At 42.0% G+C, this 20624-nt stretch overlaps 1 protein-coding gene across 1 annotated transcript in view; it reads right to left on the bottom strand.

The window, feature by feature from the left end:
* Nucleotides 1-398: 398 nt before the first annotated feature.
* The window catches only part of LOC137284668 (polycystin family receptor for egg jelly-like), a 31740-nt gene continuing 11514 nt past the window's right edge, over nt 399-20624 (bottom strand). The window contains exons 5-23 of the mRNA XM_067816575.1: nt 20328-20459; nt 19878-19968; nt 17670-18265; nt 16653-16824; nt 15617-15720; nt 14356-14500; nt 13746-14090; nt 12912-13030; nt 11640-11870; nt 10235-10405; nt 9037-9197; nt 7908-8608; nt 7016-7155; nt 6342-6483; nt 5449-5687; nt 4859-5036; nt 3703-4133; nt 2724-2982; nt 399-2217 (exon numbers count right to left, since the gene is read on the bottom strand). Coding sequence (XP_067672676.1) covers nt 1697-2217; nt 2724-2982; nt 3703-4133; nt 4859-5036; nt 5449-5687; nt 6342-6483; nt 7016-7155; nt 7908-8608; nt 9037-9197; nt 10235-10405; nt 11640-11870; nt 12912-13030; nt 13746-14090; nt 14356-14500; nt 15617-15720; nt 16653-16824; nt 17670-18265; nt 19878-19968; nt 20328-20459 — 4878 coding nt within the window. The 3' untranslated portion in view covers nt 399-1696. The remainder of the gene's footprint in view (nt 2218-2723; nt 2983-3702; nt 4134-4858; nt 5037-5448; nt 5688-6341; nt 6484-7015; nt 7156-7907; nt 8609-9036; nt 9198-10234; nt 10406-11639; nt 11871-12911; nt 13031-13745; nt 14091-14355; nt 14501-15616; nt 15721-16652; nt 16825-17669; nt 18266-19877; nt 19969-20327; nt 20460-20624) is intronic.

The following is a 20624-nucleotide window of genomic DNA, read 5'->3' on the forward strand; positions in this document are numbered from 1 at the left end:
AGAGGCACCTTACGTGATCGGGTGGTCAGACTTGCTAACTTGGTAGACACATGTCATCATATCTCATTTGAGTAGATCGATGTTGACGCTGTTGATCACTGGATTGTCTGGTCCAGACTCGATTATGTACAGACCGCCACCACATAGCTGGATTATTTCACAAGTGTTGTACAGGAGCGACAGCACTGTTGTGTTTGTTTCTTACCTCCCGGCACAGGTACTTTCGATTCCAACGAGAACTGAATTCCCAATAATTGTTGAAACATTTTCATCCGTTTCTGGTCTTTCGGTAGTATTGTTTTTCTTTCAAATTATAAGTACCACGGATTGTGATTCTAAGTTTTTTTATTTCAACAAGTGAATAAAATATATCAATGGAATAAACAAAGAAAGCGTGTTTCAGCACATTTTTGTAACAATTAAATGTAATAGATATAAACTAGCTGAATGAAAACGTTTTATATACACTTTAATGTTTTGTTAAAAGATTCTTTTAAAGACTGATTAGTTATCTGTACATCTTGGACGGAATATGATAAGATGTGATTTCACAGACAATACCTGTAACAATTACAACGTCCCTACTTCAGTATAATTCTCTTACATGTGACAACGTTTGGGCATCGTTGACCCAAAATCCAGTTTTCTCATAAATCAAACGATCCGAAGACAGCTAGTATAGTATCGGGGGAGGGGTGTGTGAGAAGGAGTTTGACTGAAAGAGAGTGGTATTTCTTGAGAAAAGGAGAGGAGGGAGACGGGTGTGTATGAGGGCAACAGCCTTGGGGGTAGATAGAATTGGGGAAAAAGAGAGAGAAACTGGGCTAAGTAAGGTAGTCTGGGGTTCGTTGTCAACATAACATTACAAAACAGTGGTGTCACAGACTGACACGATGCATCAGGGTTCGTCAAGACCTTATTGATTTATCTTTGTCTGCATGAGGGACAAGATGCCACATCAACAATACATACGTATATCACAGTCTACATGCTATCACAATTCCCGTACGGTGTACAGGTCGTCCTACAGTTTACCAACGTGCATCACTAGACACAGACATGTCAGGACTGTTGCAACAAAATCGTAATTTTATATCAAAACACTTCAAAAGAAAGATTCATGGAAAAACAGGTAACTTTGTATAAAACACTTTAGAGAACGTTTTGGACATTTCAAACATCAATATGCCATTGGCCACTGGAATATAGCACAAAACACTGTTTACATAACAATGAAATAAGTATTATTTTCAACGTTTCTGTACACGGCATATTAATATAATGCTCTTGTTTTGAATTTCAGATTTCGTATCGACGGTATCGATCTCGAAACTAATAACGTGTCCAGTATCGACAGGTTAGTATTAAGGGTCTATTTCAGCGAGGTATGATTGTTCTCTAACATCGGACAGAGAAAGACTTGTAGTCTACGACACACAACTACGTGGTGTGTTACAGCCAGGCTCGAACTTCTGGATCGTAGATTTTAAGAAGAGGCTCGGGAGTAAGATTGCAGGGCTCATTGTTTACAGAAAATGAAACTGGCGAGACTAGGTATGGCTTTTATTGCATGCGATGCATTGTTTAAACGGGCGATTTCAGGATACAAAAATTTATGAAATATTCAATGGTATTCCTTTTGATAACAATATATGGATCATGTTTTGGATTGAGCCTCTTGATAAGTGCATGAGAACTAAGTAAACCCTAGCAGACCTTTCAGTCTCTTCCACATGAAGTCTACGATCTCGTGTTCGTTGGACTGTAGGGCTACATTCGCCTTGACTTGAGTAAAAGCGTCCCCGATGATGGTGAGGAAGATGCTCATGAGGCCAATGTAGATGACACCGATGAAGCTGAAGAAGAAGATTGGTCCGAGGATTTTTTGTGCATCTGCCATTGCTTCAAAGTCAAAGCTGCCGAGTGCGAACGCGAACATTGACTCGGCGGCCCCGATGATGTTGTTGTATGTGACCATGGCTTGGCCAAACAACAGGTAAGCCGTTGCGGTGAAAGCGAAGAAGTAGAGGAGGAAAGCGACAGAGAATACCTTCAGGTCCTTGGTGGCCAGTTTCACAGTGTCCCCTAGCATATTCATGCGCTGGTTGAACTGCAGGAGCTTCATGAACTGGATGGTGGCCATGAACACCACGACAGCCATAACGTACCCATAGGTCTCATCGTACAAAGACACCGACTGGAAGTTCACGAACCCGTCTGGAAATAGATATATTATCAAATGTTTGTGAGAGGTGACGATCAGTAATAATAAAGATCGCACTGGGGCACAGTAGCAATAATGGTCTTGGATATTAGTAGCCATATTGGGATTCACACTTGGAAATTTTGAACGACAAACGCACCGTCGTTTGCCTATCAGTAACGATTGTTTCGGAGCACAAGAGCAATAATGGTCTGCAATATCATCAGCGATGTTTGGATTCGAACCAGGGACTACTGGGCGGTATGCGCGTCAACGTTTTTGATCATTGGGAATTTCCGAAAGTAATGTAAAGGCTAAACTACCACTACTCTAACATGTTAGGTGTGATAAAGTATGAAAGTTCGAAGTGGACAGTGTTCATCATCAAGTTACATTTTTAAAGAGTAAGGTCAGTAATAATGCTGCATCATTTAAAAACTGTACTATCCTACTCTTATTGATTGTTCGCATGTAACCATATTGGTTGAACGTGTACCTGGAAGTAGAGAAATGGCCTTACCCGACTCTCTGTCATGTAGCGAGTGCATTGCTATCTCCGTGAGGATGTGCTTGAAGGCATACATGACGATGCAAGCAACCGCAAAGCACAGCAGGACGAACTCCAGGATCATCCAGAAGTTCTTGAAGTACTTGAGTTTCTGCTTCTTTACTTGAGTGACACAGCGGATGAAGAAATAGAGAGTGAAGCAACCGTAGATTACCTCAAACAGGAGCACCACCAGTCCCCAGCCACCCACATAGCTCAACAAGCGGAATATCTGGAAAAAAGAAGAAGAAGAGAAGTTGGTATTTTGCAATAGAAAGCTTTTACTACTGCCACAGACATAGCCCAATAAGCAGAATATCTGGAGAAAAAGTGAAGTTGGTATTTGATAGGGCTTCACCAACAGTCACCCTCATGGCTCAACAAGCGAAATATCTGGAGAAAATAGAAGTTGGTATATGGCAGTAAGAGCTTTACCAACTGTAACCCCCATAACTCAACTAGGAGAATATTTGGAGAAGGCCAAAGGGTAGCTATAGTTGTTATGGTAATAGAGAGCTCTACCACCTGTCATCGACATAGTTCAACAAGTGGAATATCTGGAGAAGAGGAAGAATAGATCTGATCAATGGTAATTAGAGAGCTTTACCAACTGCCACCCACATAGTTCACGTCCAAAGAAGAAAAACTGTGGTATTTGTCATGAAGGAACTTCACCAACTGCCACCCACCATTGCTCAACAAGAGGAATACCTCGAGAAGTTTATATCTGGCAAAGGAGAGCTTCGCCAACAGAGCGCAGTACGTAAAATACTGTTATGAAGAATGACGTCATTGATAACATGTTCACAACCATTAGCCATCGATCACATACATAGTCCAATAGATGGCATACCTGGGAAATACAAAGAGGTTATTGGTACCAAAATAACACCTCTACACACCCATCCATTGCACCACTACCTACCGTAACCATGACATCAGTTATACCCACCTTGACTTCCACTCTTGCCACAGCTGAACCAGTCGCCATGTACTCGGTCACAAAAACAGCGGAAGCGAACAGGTTAACATTAGGATTGTACAAAGTGAACTCCATGAACACGGCACGTGTCCGCAGATCCAGCCAATCGTTGTCCTGGAGGTTTGCAATGATCTGCTTCGTCCTGCAGGCCTGGCGCGCCAACAGGGCCACGTAGCCACCTCCCTTGTATGTGGCGATGGTGGCCACGTATGGAGCATTGGCTAGTTTGACAGAGCTCTGGTAAACCCACGGTGTCTTCCACTTTTTGCTATCTGTTCTGTTTTCTTCCGGTACGGTCTGCCATTGCGGGAGGTACGGCTTAGTGTCATCGTCTGTCCAGCCGTATTCGTCCCGACAATGGTTGATAATGGTCTTCATTCGGGGCTGAATTGTACATGTATCTGAGGACGAAAAAGATGCTAGCTTACAATGGTCACCATAAATGGTTATGAAGTCTTCTACTACGTAACTATAAAAGGTTCCATATCACAGCACACTTCGCTAAAAGACATTATGCATTTCTCTCAAAAAGACCTCGTGGAAGCTAACAAATAATATATTGAAGAGCGTACGTATTTAGATTACAATATTTAATTGAAAAGGTCGAATGAATTAATGCAATGTTGCATCTCACGCCCTCTACCGATCGACCATTATTTCAAGCAAACCCCATAGAGTTATGCCCCTTGGAGCGACTATCCTTACAAATATCCGACAACACCGCGTGTGACAATATTCGATGTGTGGAGTTCACTGTTTGGAAGTTGTTTCCCTTGAAGTTTCAGTTCTCGATTCCAGGCAAGTGGTAAGGGATAATGTCTTTTACTGCATAAGTAGGAAGCAAACGCGAGTGCATATGCTCCAAAACACCTAATATAGGAAAAAAATATTGTCGAACATGTGTGACATTGTGCCTTTAAGGATACTATTAAATACTGTTAAGTTCTTAGCAAAATATAATATTTTTTTATATCACCTTTCTTCTATGATGAGGTGTAAATTTACTGTTCAAAGCGTTCGCTCTATCGCTTGGGCGTTTTAAGGTCTGTTTGCGCCCCATGTATCAAATAATTTTGAACAAGAACAGCGATATGCAATGATACGCCTAACAATTGTCTCCCCTTACCGTCCTTGACCCTCATCTGCCTGAGTCTGGCGACGCCGACTCTGCGTGTCTGATGGTCATTTATACACGCCCTGTCCTGCCAGTCGTTGATCTCGGTGTTGTTGGAGTAGTGAGTGGCGTACATCGCAGGGATGAAGGTTTTGTTGAGCCAGCTCCAGTAATCGGGGATGGTGGAGATCTGAAACACGTGAATTATTAACTACACGTGTTAAAGTGATCACATTGTAGTTGTGTCGAACGTCGGATATCTCGAAATATTTACGCATGTCCTTCAAATTCAACACAACGGTGTTAAACTGTATTTCGTTCAATAAAGACCATGTAACGAATATTACGGACGCAATCAAATTGACTGTTCACTGCATCACTTAAAAATATGAGACACATCGGTATTCTTTCCTATTCTGGGAAATTCAGCCAATTATCCGTTTGCACTGAATAATTTTAAACAAGAAAATACATGGCGCTTCGAAACAGGCGCAGTTTTTTTCTAGTTACTGTATGTAAATATAAGTAATGATTGACACATTGCCTTTGGGATTTGTTCGCGAAAATGGATGTCGATAATGGGATATAAAGTGTATTTTTACCTTTTCAAAGTTCCCGACAAATCTGTTCTTGATGTTTTGGCCGAAGCCGAAGCTGTCGGAGTCCCTCTGTTGGTAGGAGAGGAAGAAGATGACGAGGACGAAGAAAGTGTAGACGATGATCTCCTTCAGGACGGCTTCCATCTTGATCTCCTTCAGTCTCAGTTCTCTGACCTCATCCAAGTCCTTGGTGTCGGGAGGGGCGTACTCGCTATTGGCCATTTTCCGTTGAAGGAGGATGGCTGTCGAAAGAATTTCAGCTTTAAAAAATACACAGGAATGTTGTTAAACCGGAGGTCTGTGGACCATTCATTACAAGTTGAAGTCCTGACGTTAGCGAGAACCGTTATGCAGTTGTTCTACCAAGAAGTAATATCGTAACCGAAGATAAAGTGGGTTTGGCTTCGCCCCTCAGTGCTTGAGTATATGACGGCCTATCATTTTACCACCAAGTGATGTAAGATGGTTAAAACTTTTGTGAAAATCAGAAGTATGGGTCTGTTGCTGCCGAATCTAGAAACATAATGAATTTAGCTGTTCGACTGGACCAAGGCGTTATTCTATATATATTTTAAAGTTTTTTGACACATTTGAAGTCTTTTTGAACAGGCATTTCAGATCTGGTGATGTCTGATACAGCGATGATAGACCATCTACAGCAGAAATGTTTTTAGAACAAGGGAGGCAGTGGTTAAAGCCTCCCCTCCTCACGACGAAAGACCCAGGCTCGATTCCCCACATGAGAACAATCTGTGTAGCCAATATTTGGTGTAATTGTTCTGGACGTGACGTATACCTAAACTCACTCACTCACTCACTCACTCACTCACTAAGGATATAAAAATTCATCATTTACATCTGTGTTACATGTGTGGAATATGTCATGGAATACTAACCAGACACAGTTGCGGGGTCCTGTTTCTTGGACAGAAGTTCCTCGTCTGGGGCCAGCACGTTGTCGATGTTCTCGTTCAGATCCTCCTCGTCCAACTCCGGCTTCTTGAGGATACATGCGATGAATGCAACGATCAGAAGCACCTGGGGAAGCAACGACAGTCATGAACATCTAGTACTGGATTACCACCCAATGAAGGTCCGCGTTAGATCTTCAGCATCCCACGCCTGTCACAATGGGCGAGTAACCGGATCGGGTGGTCAGGATCGCTCACTTGCTTGACACGTGTCATCGTATCCCAATTGTGTAGATCGATGCTCCTGCTCTTGATCACTCGATTGTCTTGTGCAGACACGATTATTTACACACCGCCGACGTATAGATGAAATATTGCTGAGCGCGGTGTTGAACAACAAACAAACTGGATTACATACTCTCCTCTCTATGAACGTTGTCAGTCTTGTAGGTATTATCAGTTGTGCGTTATGCATAACACCAGAGAGAGATAAAGACCACAAAGACAACCATTTCCACAATTATTTGACGAAACGCAACCCAAACTCAACCCCTTTTTCAAAATATCCAATGTTTGGCCTGGATGTTAGAGTATAGCGTTCATCATAGACTGTCAGACACAGCAGCTGTAACCGAAAGACTTTTGACCACTGATCTTACCTTTATTGGCTGCACCACAATCACAGACTGGAAAAAGGACAGGACGAAAGCGATGAGCCACTCGTTGGATTTCTCCTTGCCCCACTCCATACTGTACAGGATGGTGAAAAAGGCCGACCCCATGACGCTCAGGAAACAAACTGGAAAAGAGAAACCAGCAAATCTCTAATGCCATGCAGAGAGTGCAAGGAGTCCAGACCATTTTGGGCGTATACCTTGACGAAACCATCCGCTCCAAAATCTACCCAATGTCCATAGATGCATATCTATTGTATCTGTTTCTTAATGGGTATTAGTGATTTGTTAATTATACAAGAAAGCCCAGGATGTTTCGTTAACGTGTGCAAACAACGTCATTTTAGGCTTTCGTTACACACCAAACCGACATGCTGCATTTCATGGCCCCGGTTTGTAAATAATCGAGCTTGGAGCAGACAATCTTGTGATCAACAACACGAGCATCGATCTACGCTATTGGGATACGATGGAATTTGTCAACCAAGTCAGTGAATCTAACCATCCGAGCCCGTTAGTCGCCTGTTATGAAATGGGATACTGAAGATCATTTCTTACCCGGATGTTCACTGGTAGCTGCCTTAACTACTTTGTAGGATTAGGATATATCGGCTAGTAACGTTCTAGGACCCGCAACTATTTTAAAAGCAATGCCTCATAAAAGAAGGTCCTATGTGCAGTACATCAGGCCACACCGTCGATTAGATGCAGTTATATAAATGCGGTATAACCTTTGTGATATACACAAACATAATCTTCAAAGAGGCTTTAAATGCCTTTCTGACATGTGCATAGGATTATAGTCTACCCACCAACCCATGCAATATAGGTACACAAATGCCTTTCTGACATATGCATAGGACTATGCTCTACTCACCAACCCATGCGATGTAGGTACACCAGTGAGGAAGACTCCACGGCTTCTTCTTTCTCTTCGTCTTCTTCTCCAACCTGATTTGTTCGTGCCCAACACCATCCTCATCCATATCATACTTGTTCTTTTGATGAAAACTGAGGATTCCGGACATGCTTTCTTTGAACTTCTGCATCTTGGTTTTCTGAGTCTTCGATCCAAACATCCCAGAGGTGTTGTGGATGTTCTTCCAACGATACTTCTGGCCTCGTTTTGGATCCTGTTGGTTCTTCTGCATGATAGCGTTCTTCTTGGGCCTGCATCGTCTGAAGAACGTCACCATGATGAAACTGGCGGGGAACACGATGAAGGTGCTGATGATGCTGACGAAGATGGACTGCAGCGTTATCGAAATGGGTCCAATTTGGATAGCAGTGACGTGTTCTTGTTTCCCTTCGGTCTTGAAGAACATGCAGTTTGAAATCATGGTGAGGAAGAGCAGAGACACACAGCAGGAGATTCTCTGTACTCGGGTAAAGTTACTTCTCGTTGGGCGGGAAAACACCGACACCCAGAGATGCTCATTTGTAAGCTTCTTCCGGGCAGACGATGAGAACAGGTGCTTGAAGGCAATTAGATCGTTGATCCCCGCCACGGGCAGGATTCTGTCAACCATACCGTCGTCTTCTTCCACGGCCAACCATCGATCACACAGGAAAAAGGATCTGTAAATAGATTAGATTTTCTTATCAACTACCAGTATATATTAACGTGTTCAAGACTTCATTATAAACACGGATGATTTAATTATATCGGTTTGAACATTAGTGGCTCTGATCACAACTGAAACTTCAGTTAATTATTTCTTTACATAGTGCTTTATTTCTATGAATTTGTGAGTGAGAGAGCTCAATAGCAATATTCCAACAATATCAAGGCAGGGGACACCAAAATGGTCTTGACACAGCCCTGGTCTACGGCGTGACCAGCGAACGCTTTAACCAAGATGTATATCTTGCATATGAAGTATAAAAACAATATTAAAACAATATCAGAACATGTCTGAGTAATAGCACAATGTAGGTACAATATCAATGGGCGTATGGCAGAAATATTACACCAAGTAAATAGCATTTTTAAGTTTGGTACTGACTTTTCCCCAGTCTGCAGGTCTGTGATTTGCACCTGGTCCAGGTACCAACTCTGCTGCTTGCCCTTCCCGCTATTGTCATGCCAGATCCTCATGAATGTCAAGGACCCTAGTGTGCTCTCTACACTCAACACAAAGTTCATGATAGATCCACGGCTTAAGTGCTGAAATTATGGCACATCAGTCATCATCACATCGTCTTACTTCATCAGACCGTAATTCTTCAGACAAACAAAAACTCGATATACCAGATTTTGTTCTGGAAACATTAGTCTCTTACGATATAACATGTACTTGTAGTATTTCAAATTAATGGGAAAAATATCTGTGAAGATCCTGTCAGTGATTAGAATCGCTTTTCAGCTACCCAGTATTGGCGTAAGAGGCGACTAACTGTTGACACATGACATCACATCCCAATCGATGCTCATGCTGATAATCACTGATCCAGACATTATTATTTACAGACCGCCGTCATAATGCCGAGTGTGGCGTTAAACAATAAACAATTAATTAAGAATGAATACAGTGAGTCAGGGCACAGTTCAATGGGTCGAAAACGTATATGTTGCATGACGTAAATCGCGAAGAAGAGGGATGACATGAAGTTTTACATTGGCGTTTTACTGGGGTAGCAATTTCATCTGAAGCTTAACACAATACCAATATGTTCAGTACTTCTAGTTAATTGCTCCTGTAAGGAGAAACTGATAACTGTTTGATTTTATGTCGCTTAATGTTAACGTCTTAATGTTTTTGACCATGAATCGATTTCTTTTCACTTTTTTGGTCGCACTTAAAAGAGGGAAGGAGTCCGTCACTTTCAGATGTACAGTCATAACACACTGAGAAGAATCCAATACCAGTCATATGGCGTTGGTCTGCAAATAAGCGAGTCTGAATAGACAGTCCACTGGTCAACATCGATCTGCGTAATTGGGATGCGATGACGTCTTTCACCCGTCAGCGAATCTGACAACCTGGGGTGGTCTGTACATCCTCCGAGTCTGGATCAGACAATCCACTGATCAACAGCATGAGCATAGTTTTAAGAAATGGGACATAATGACCTGTGTCAACCAAAAAATCAGCGAGTCTACACATCCGATTCCGGTAGAGGCCTCCTACGACAACCAGGGTTACCGAAGACCAATTCCAACTCGGATCTTCACGAGTGTTCTGTACATAAATGAATCCTCACATTCCGTTTGCCGTCGTCCAGCCGCCTGACGCCGGTGTCACCGTCATCACCTGAGAGGATTAAACTGATCTTGGAGTCGGTGCCAGCGTTCTTCCTCATGCCGGTCTGTACCGAAATTTGGTAGTGGTAGTTGTCGGTAGGAAGGTTGTCTACCAATGGCGTTGCTCCCCACTGAAAGCAATCATATGTAAATTATGATATCAGGGAATGTCCTGTTTCTGCGGCTTTGTTGGAGCGAGTGAGTTGAGTTCAGTGACAGTTCGAACAGAATTTCAGCTATATCACGCTAGCTAAATGTGGGATGAAAGTGGGGACCATCCTTCGCATGGTCATGTCATGATCAAGGCAAACATATGTGTATGTCTATAGCGGTAAATTCCATCACACCAATCAAAGCGCGTACATTTCCCTCACTCTTTGGATGTCAATCTCAACGGCATATCGTATTTTCAATGTCAAAGCGGGGAGCATACAACTCGTGCTGTACCCACAAACAGGTGGTTGCACGTATTCATGAGATCGCCATCTGGTCATTTACAAACAGATTCGTAAGTTCTTTTAAGTGCAAAACGGCTGTGTGCTCCATACTATGGGTTGTGACATGACTGGAAGAATCTGCACATAAAGTTGACTTCAAGGTGTTAACACCCTGAATCTGGAATTCGAGTCAACAATCAGATGATACTGTGATACGATGACAGCGTCAATCCAGTCAGTGAGTCTGACCACCCCATCCCATAGTCGACAAGCACAGATTCCTGAAGACCAATTCTGACCCGTATCCCCGTGAGTCGCTAGAAAAGGGCAGAGTAGACGCTGAAGAAATCGGGGAGTAAATGGGTAACATGGTCACGCGTGTAATTTTTTCTGAGCCATTACCTTCATGCCACCTGCGATGATAAATATACTATAAATATGTGAGATCTTTGGATGTTTCATTTAAGTTACACAGACATGGAGATTGAGAGAGTGAGTGTATTTGACTGAATTCACGATTTGAATGTTATTTCAAATATATGAAGTCGCGTCAGCTGGGTGTGACTGGATATCAATCTTCAGAAACCCAGCATATTTCATTCTAATCTATGATTGGCTGCGATTACCTACACATGTTTTTCAGCACTAAAAGCTCGTGGTGGTAAGGATGGGTGGCCTATTGGTTAAAGTGTTTTAACCACCGAAGACAAGGGCTTGATCGCCCATATATGGGTTGAGTTCTATTTCTGGTGTTACCCCGCCCGATATTACTAGAAGACTGCTCAGAAAATTCTTACTCGTTTTCATAGGCTTTCCTCACATCTGAAGCGGGCGTACATCGGCTTGCAACCACACGCGCACACGCGCGCACACGCGCGCACACGCGCGCGCACACACACACACAAAATATATATGTTTTGCTTAATACCTTCATGATGTCTTTCTTGTCCATGTATCGGGCCCAGATGAGGCCAATGACGTATATTCCCAAGATTGAGATGACGGTGGAGAAGACGGCGGCGTTCTCATTCAGATTTGCAAATTTGGCCCACACGTTGGTGAAGTCGATGGTGTTGGGAGCGACAACGAAGTCGGAGCCGAAAGACGTCAAATGTGTGCAGAGACATTGGGTGCGGTACTTGGTCGTGAGGGGACCCACCTAGCAGAATATCAGCAAGCAACATGTACATGTAAATATACGTTGTTACAGAAATGACTCAAATACAGAAAACAAAGCAAGAATATATATAAATACGCGATGTTGAAACATATTGTCAAATATGTTCAGTTGTACAGTTCGTACTGAATACATTTATCAATTAGGTATTTAATAAGTACTGAATACATCATATATTTATCAATTAAGTTTTTAATACGTACTAAATACATCAATATTTATCAGTTACGTAAGTGATACGTACTGAATAAGTCATATTTTTATTACTTGCGTATTTAGTACGTACTGAATACATCATATTTTTATCACTTGCGTATTTAGTACGTACTGAATACATCATATTTTTATCACTTGCGTATTTAGTACGTGCAGAATACATCATGTATCTATCAATGACGTATTTGATGAACAAGAGGAACGATAACAAAGTCGAGACATTTCGAAACAAGTGGAGTGCAGAATCCATGCTAAATCGAGTAAAAGAAACAGACATGGCTAAGTGCAGGGTTTATTAGGTCTTTGATCAATAAATCACACACGCAATCATAATGTTTCCAGGCCGACAATCAAGATTTTAATCACTGGATTGTCTGGTCCAAACTCGGTTTGGTAGTGGCCGCCGTTACAGAGCTGGAATATTGCTGACTGCGCAGTTACACCACAAACAATAAAAACAAATCAGTCGGCTCAGACATTCGCATGAAATATATCACCACTGGAGAATCATTTTGTATTTTGTTCACTGTCAGCCAATAGATTCTATCGACCATGTCTCAATACCTTCTTTCGCCAAACAGACTGAATGGACGAACAGAAGAGAGACGAAGAGTACGAGTGAGTGAGTTTATTTTTATGTCGCTATTAGCAATATTTCAGTATATCACGGCTGGTGATATCACAAATGGGCTTCACACATCACACCCATGAAGGGAACATAACCCGGGTCTTCGGCGGGACGAGCGAATGCTCTAACCACTGTGCTACCCCATCACCTCTGTATAGCAGACAGCATGAGACAGTTACCGTGCAGCCCTCTGATGACCATGCCTCTTCTTCAGTGTCCCAAAACCGACACCCGGATACCAAGTTCATCAACTTGTAGGTGTTATTGGTGGTGTCCTCCGAGATAGACACCGTGCCACCTGTGAGGAAAAAGTGCCAAACAAAATAACCAGATATTATGTTTTTGAAGCGGATAGTAATTGTACCCTGAAATTAATGATGGGAGATTATATCGGTTAACCAGTATACTGCAATTCGAATTTCACAATACGATATATTGCGATACACTATTCGCAAACCGGTTCACCTGATATGATCGGTATATTATTATAGTAGTTTTGAGGTTTACTGGCCATGTGATTGTGTTTGTGTGACTTCTAAACCGTATAAATATAAAACTTAGATTGGTAAAGGCACTCGTTGTGAAGATAAACAAACAAAAATGGCGGACGCCACCTCAGACGCTTTTTCTCGACTTCCAAACATTAGAGCAAAGTCTTCAATTTGGAAACATTTTTAATTGATCTCAGAAAAAATCATTCAGATTCGTGTTGATCTGAAGAATATTTCATCACTGTCACTCTCTGCCAGGTCAGTATCGCACACTGTGGGTGCTGCATGAGGAAAAACAACAAAATGATACTGATTATGGATATTTACCATTTAATTCTTTCACCGTATCCGGGCTCTGCTATGTTATGCAACTCTTCTCGTATAATAATCCTATTTGGGGACGCATATAGGCATTTTTGGACTCAAGGTCGCCCGAAGACTTTACCTACCTACATAATACTATTTATGACCTCTTTGCCATCACATTTCAGTTATTCATTGAAAATGTTGTATCATTCTTACGTTTCAGTTTAACGCCGATCCAATATGTCCCGTTCATTGACGTCATTGACGTTGGCACAGTGACGGTATACTTCAACTCATCGAGTTCTTTTTCCGTGACGTTAACGAACATCGACAAGTCGTCCTTGGGTACGTAGTCTTTGAAGTCGTAGTGCGTCTCGTTGGGGTGGCTCTCGTACATGACAAAGACGTCGTAAGCTTCGTTCGCTGTTCCGGGACGCAACACCACCTGGATAGAGCTGTTCTTGTCTGTCAGGTTGAGGGGGTGGTAGTTGATTGATGGAGTGTCGCTGTTCCATTTGGTGAGCAAGACAAACAGGCTCGGGGAGAAGGCGTTCTCGTCACCTGTAGATTTTAGAAGAGAAGACATAACAGAGGGCGATTCTAAACATATAACTCCTAGTCAGTCCGCTTTTACCTTTGTTTTTGCTTGTTAGTTTTGTGTGTTTTTGTGTACAAATATATCTTAGGCCAAAAATTATGTTGTGTTCTGAGTTTTGTTGGTACAATTTGAAACAAATTAAGCCTTTATAAACTTCAAATATTTGTTTTTGAAAAAATCGCCATCTATTGTGAAATTATGGTTGTCATGGTTACAGTGTGTACTCACGACTCATCCACATCTCGATGGGCTCAGCTGTGTTCTTCACTGAGAGCGCGCTGCCTCCACAGGAGTAGCCGAGACTCAGCACACCCTTCCCAACACTGGACTTCTCCTTGGAGAAACTGTACGGGTTGTCGCTGTCTCCAAGGAACTGAAACATTACGCCCACACGTGTAACCTGCTCTGTCCATAGGTCAACTATCAGTGGTAGGTATCTTGCCTCATACATGTCGTTTTCTGATTGGCTGAGCGTTCTTCTGTTGTTTTCAGTGTACCCCGCTTACAAACGAGTAACATTTTCTATGTACCCCGCTCACAAACGAGTAACATTTTCTATGTACCCCGCTCACAAACGAGTAACATTTTCTATGTACCCCGCTCACAAACGAGTAACATTTTCTATGTACCCCGCTCACAAACGAGTAACATTTTCTATGTACCCCGCTCACAAACGAGTAACATTTTTTATGTACCCCGCTCACAAACGAGTAACATTTTCTATGTACCCCGCTCACAAACGAGTAACATTTTCTATGTACCCCGCTCACAAACGAATAACATTTTCTATGTACCCCGCTCACAAACGAGTAACATTTTCTATGTACCCCGCTCACAAACGAGTAACATTTGCTATGTACCCCGCTGGGAATACTGAACTCATTTGGTAGTCCTTGCTAATAGTTAACGCGAATAACGTTTAGTCACGTAAGATGTACGTAAATGACCAATGTTCTGCACATTGATAGAAGGGAGATTAATATGTTTTCCGTGTCTGCAAAATCTAGCAATGGCTACGAGGAGATATGTATCCATGCTTCAAACAATTCAAAATTAGCACTGTGGTGTTAAGTAAGGTAAATACGTTGTTCACTGGTCACGAGGCGACATGGGTGGATGCACCCTTGATGTTTGTCTATGTTACCTATATCCCGAAACACATTGATCACCGGTCGCGAGGGGGACATGGCTTGATGTGAACAAATACCCATCAACCCATGTCCCCCTTGTGACCAGTGAAAAACGCAATTACCTCACCGAACACCACCATGTTAATTCTGAATTGTTTGAAGCACTGGTATATATATATAGGGCCTCAATTATGAGTACCAGAAGTAGGCAATTAAAAAAAAAAGTAAACAGCGGTAGCCGTGAGAACGTATATCAAAGACTTTTCAATTTACCTTACTTTACCACAGCTGAAGAGGTTTAAAGTATGTACGGTTCATTACACTCTGCACTTGTCCACAATAATACCACACTCACGTACCATGGTATTGACTCCCGGGCAGTCGGAAGAGGTGGGCAGGGCGTCCAAAGGCATGTTGAATGACCCCACAGGCATCGACATAGTCTGGGTCTTTGGTTTGGAATCTTCAGATTAAACCAATATAAAACAAATTAAGCGTTTTTAAACTTCATATATTTGTTTTTGAAAAAAATCACCATCTATTGTGTGATTATGGTTGTCATGGTTACAGTGTGTACTCACGACTCATCCACATGGGCTCAGCCGTGTTCTTCACTGAGAGCGCGCTGCCCCCGCCGGAGTTGCCGAGACTCAGCACACCCTTCCCCACACTGGACTTCTCCAGTGATTAATGATTAATTGCAGTGTCAAGCGAAGGATTGTGTCATGTTCAACAATACCGAAAACAAACAAACTGAGTGGAACCGTATGAATCAGTACCACAAACAACAAGAATAAGTGTTGTTTGTTGTTTGAAGACGCACTCAGCAATATGACAGCTACATTGCGGAGCTCTGTAAATAACAATAACACCAAACAAACAAATCTGAAAATAAAATATTTTACAAACGTACTTAGATATGTTCAAACGGAAAGAAGCCGACTTGGGATTTGGGATGAAAACTGATCCCATTTGTATATTTGATGATGTTATTGAGGACTCGTATCACGATCTGTTTGAATGTCCATTGTACACACGACATAGAGTTAACTTCATGTCAACATTAAGCGCATTCTTTCATCAGCGAGTATTTCAAAAGTTCTCAATCTTTTGTTAGTAGGAAGTGCAGACATATCATCATGTGATAATACAAATGTATTCAAGTTTGTGCAGTCGATCATTAGTGAGACAAAACGATTTGTATAGCATATTCATATTATACTGTATAAACTGTATCTCTTTTTCCTTTGTACTACTTTCATTTCAACTAACTGCCATCTTCAGTTGCGGAAATCTAAATCATCTGTGTACATACCAAGAAGAGGGTATCCTAAGTTGGAGAACTTGTTCCTAATCCTTTTCTCCGTGAATACAATATATTTAAAACAAACTCACCTGTGGAATTTTTTGTTCCGTTGTTTTTCTTGACGCCGAGTTTCTGCACCTTGAGTCCGAGTCTTTTGGAGTTGAAGGTTCGCTCTTTGTCGTCATCTTCTGGAGCCTTGTTGTTGACAGTGTCAGCCACGGTTGACAGTGCATTGGAGCCAGACTTGGCCACCACGGCGTCCTGAACAACCAACCAATCAAATGTCGTTGCAACAAATGCAAAAAGAACTATAAGCATTTGTCAATATTTATCAATGCCTTTTAAGATGTTCCGATATCGCACTGACGCCGTAAGTTTATAGTTTGTAAGCTATATGACGGCGGTCTGCGAAGAATTAAGTATGAACCTGACAACCCAATGATCAACAGCAGTTGGGATACAATGACATGTGTCAACCAATTCAGCGAGCCTTACCATTTCTTACATTTGGAACAGTTATTAGGCAAGTTATAGACGGAGTATTAGAAATAAAATATGACTTGTAACGTTTTTACACACTTACAATTCAACATTCAGTCTAACGTAACTGTTTAAAAGTAGTTCTTACTGTATTTTCTAATGTCTCCAGGTGACATTTTACCATTAATGTATTTCTTATGACTAAAGTATCAGCTTCATTTGTAAAGTATCCCCTCCGCCTTTTAATAATGCAAGTGCATTTCCATGGCGCTATATCCAACCATAAGGGTACTCAAAGCGCACAATCTGGTTATTATTATCCCGGATAACCCGGGCTGGCTAGGAGGCTAATAATCACTTATCCCACAGGATATCCATTCTGCTGGGTGAACAGAGGCACTTTTGAGCAAACGCACTTGCCTAAGGTGAGACCACATGTATCACATTAAACACATTTGTCGGAAAGCGCACTTTAAATCTCAAAATCATCATCATCATCATCATCATCACCAACGTCATCGTCGTCGTCGTCGTCGTCATCATCATCATCATCCCGCCACCATCACCACGTATTACCTTACCAATAACGAACAAAGGAAAAGGGTAAAATCTGATAGCAAACTTACCGTGAGTCTCTTCTTCTCGTCACGTATGGCCTTGGCTTCATGGAGGGGGATGAGGTAGTAGTCATAGATGTCGTCAGGGTGTTCCAGGTACGTCATTGTGGCGAAGATCTTCTCCTGATCGGTCCAGGTACCCGAGCACTTCATGTCGTCGATCTGTTTGGGGCTGACACAAGGACAGGTGTTCTGAACCCTCTCCGTCTTCATCACCTTCCTGAACAGAGAGCAGTCGTCGAAGATGTAGTAAAATAACTCGTCATAAGTCAGCTTCTCGGGGAGATTGTTCAGCAGGTTCTCAGCGACGTCAATGCTGCTGTCGCCCTCCGCAACGTAATGGATGACGACGCCGCTAGTAGATGTTGTACTGGCTATAGTGGTTGTGATCGTTGTAGCCATCGTTGTGGTTGTCGGTGGCAGCGTCGTTGTCTCCATCGTCGTTGAGGACAGTGTGGACATTGGTGTTGTCATCTCCCCAGTGTATGGTAGCACGGTTGAGACGTCGTTGGTGTTGGCGTTAGATGTGCCCTTCCGTCGCCCTCGCTTAGGTTTGGTCGCATCCTCATTTGATGGGAAAATGTTGTCAAAACCGCCTAGACACTCTAGCAAAAATATCCAGATAGTCAGTCATATTCAACATTACATCGCATCTTTTAATGAATTATTTCTACGAGCGCTTTCGAAAACATTAAATTGTTTAAGGAAAAATAATACAAGTGTGTGAGTAGTAATGAGATATTTCAAAAAGAATTATATACATCCATTAAGTCATCCCCAGCCTCTGCGCCAGCGTTGCTATTTTGACTGAGTGAGTGAATCAACCCTTTAACCACAAGACTGGCCCACCGCCCTTCCGTCTTGTAACATATGAAAACAAATTTATGTCCACTACAGTCTTTTAAACAAATAGGAACACACACTTTGATACAACACATCTAGACGATTGGATTGGACACCGTTTTCAATTCGCAAATCTCAGATCAGCGCATTCATTGAAACATAAATCAATACCCATCTTTCCAGGTAGGTAATGACATTTCCATTTAAGTTACAGTCTGAACTCAACAACAAACACGTCTAGCTACGTGCTCACAACAACTTCATACATATACGTGCACCGAGTGGCTCGCGACAGCACCATTTCCACATATTGCAGAACCCGATGGTAAATATATTCAAGATGGTCTTTCTCTCATAGTCACGATGCGACAGCACCATTTCCACATATTGCAGAACCCGATGGTAAATATATTCAAGATGGTCTTTCTCTCATAGTCACGTTGCGACAGCACCATTTCCACATATTGCAGAACCCGATGGTAAATATATTCAAGATGGTCTTGCTCTCATAGTCACGTTGTTTTATGGTCCGGTGTCAACTGTAACCATTTTTGCCAACGACTGTTTTTCTTCCGCTCTTCATAGCCATGCCTGAATTAATGTTTGACCAGCAGATCTTGTTGCAACGAAGAGAGACAATAAACCACGGTAACGCAATTAGCTGTGACAGTGAGCGTTTTTCTTAAAACAATATCCAATATGCCTCCCATAGTTTATCATATTTGCGTTTCGCCAAAGCTTCGTTAACCATTTAATTTGCAAACACAACTGGATATCCGCAATTGTTTATGAACTAGATATAAGCTGCGTGCGGCTAAGTGCATGTTCAAACACACACGTGTAGCTTCACTATGCAACGTCGCTCAACCCAAAACAGGAAGAATAACCCATCTACTAGGGTGATGGTACCTCATTGTCCTGACACTTGCTTAGGGGACAGAACTCTGACCATACCAACAAAGTGGCATTACTCTGCACGCACCAAAGATAGTTCGGATAAAGTACATTTTGGAATTAACATGGTAATGCTGGATAATGCTGATGGTTCTCGGTAATAGCAACTCATTATGTATTATCTACGAACTACGAAGTCACACTAATGGAAATATGAAATGTGCATTCACTTTTTCACAACCCCCAAATTCTTCAGTCCTCCCTATTACGTGTAGGAAAGTAGTCAGTTTAAAATGAGTAAAGACGAATGCCCCTCGCTATGTCTTTGAAACAAAACTGTGACGAAAATTTGAAGACACGTTATGATAGGCCTAATTAGATTCTTTCCCAGGAGTATATCCCCTTACAAATCTACTAAAGTCTCCCGGTGTCGACTGAGCGGCGTTACACAGAAAAACCGGTGAGTCTGAAAATAGTTACCTCCAGCAAAGTGCTCCGCATCATCTACTGTAGCATCGTCCATGTTAGAGGTACTATTTGCCAGATTCACGAACGCGTCAGCGGCGGACGACTAATAGAACAGCATCAATATCAACAGTTTCATATGTAAACATGTTGGTACTTACTAGATCGGCTTGCGAGCAGTTAAACAGTGAAAATTATCACATTTAAAAAACAACTATATGAATAAATGATAACACATACATTACATTATGCAAATTAAAATTCGTGTTATGAACAATTCATTTTAGTGTGTTGTATCCCTGGCAACTGACAAAGACTGATGCATATGAATGAATTAAAACATGATTTGAAATGCAGGCTGCATTCAATAAATAGACACAACAACGTTTCGTATAATACATATATTCAAAGCCTTACAAATGTTACAGTATGTACTCCGTCGCACAGCGACCTCCGATCTCTTACCCTTGACCCTTCTGATACGATGTCTTTGTTACTGGTCATCGTCTTTATTGCGCCTGCGCACTTGGAGGCCTGGTTAGCATTGTCCACCCTCTTGGCGACTGACCCGAGGGTATCCACCACCGCCTCTGTTGACTGAAGCACACGGTGTGTCTCATCTGTATTGTTACTTAGCGATAAAAATTAAAAGGGGTACTTCACTCTTGAAACAAGCATGGTCATTTACACTCTGGAGACTCATACCGACGCGAACAAGAATACATCTAACACATACACAGCATTCGCACCATATCTCAGCGC

The sequence above is a fragment of the Haliotis asinina genome, chromosome 5 (assembly GCF_037392515.1).
Source record: "Haliotis asinina isolate JCU_RB_2024 chromosome 5, JCU_Hal_asi_v2, whole genome shotgun sequence".
NCBI classification, from domain to species: Eukaryota; Metazoa; Mollusca; class Gastropoda; order Lepetellida; family Haliotidae; genus Haliotis; species Haliotis asinina.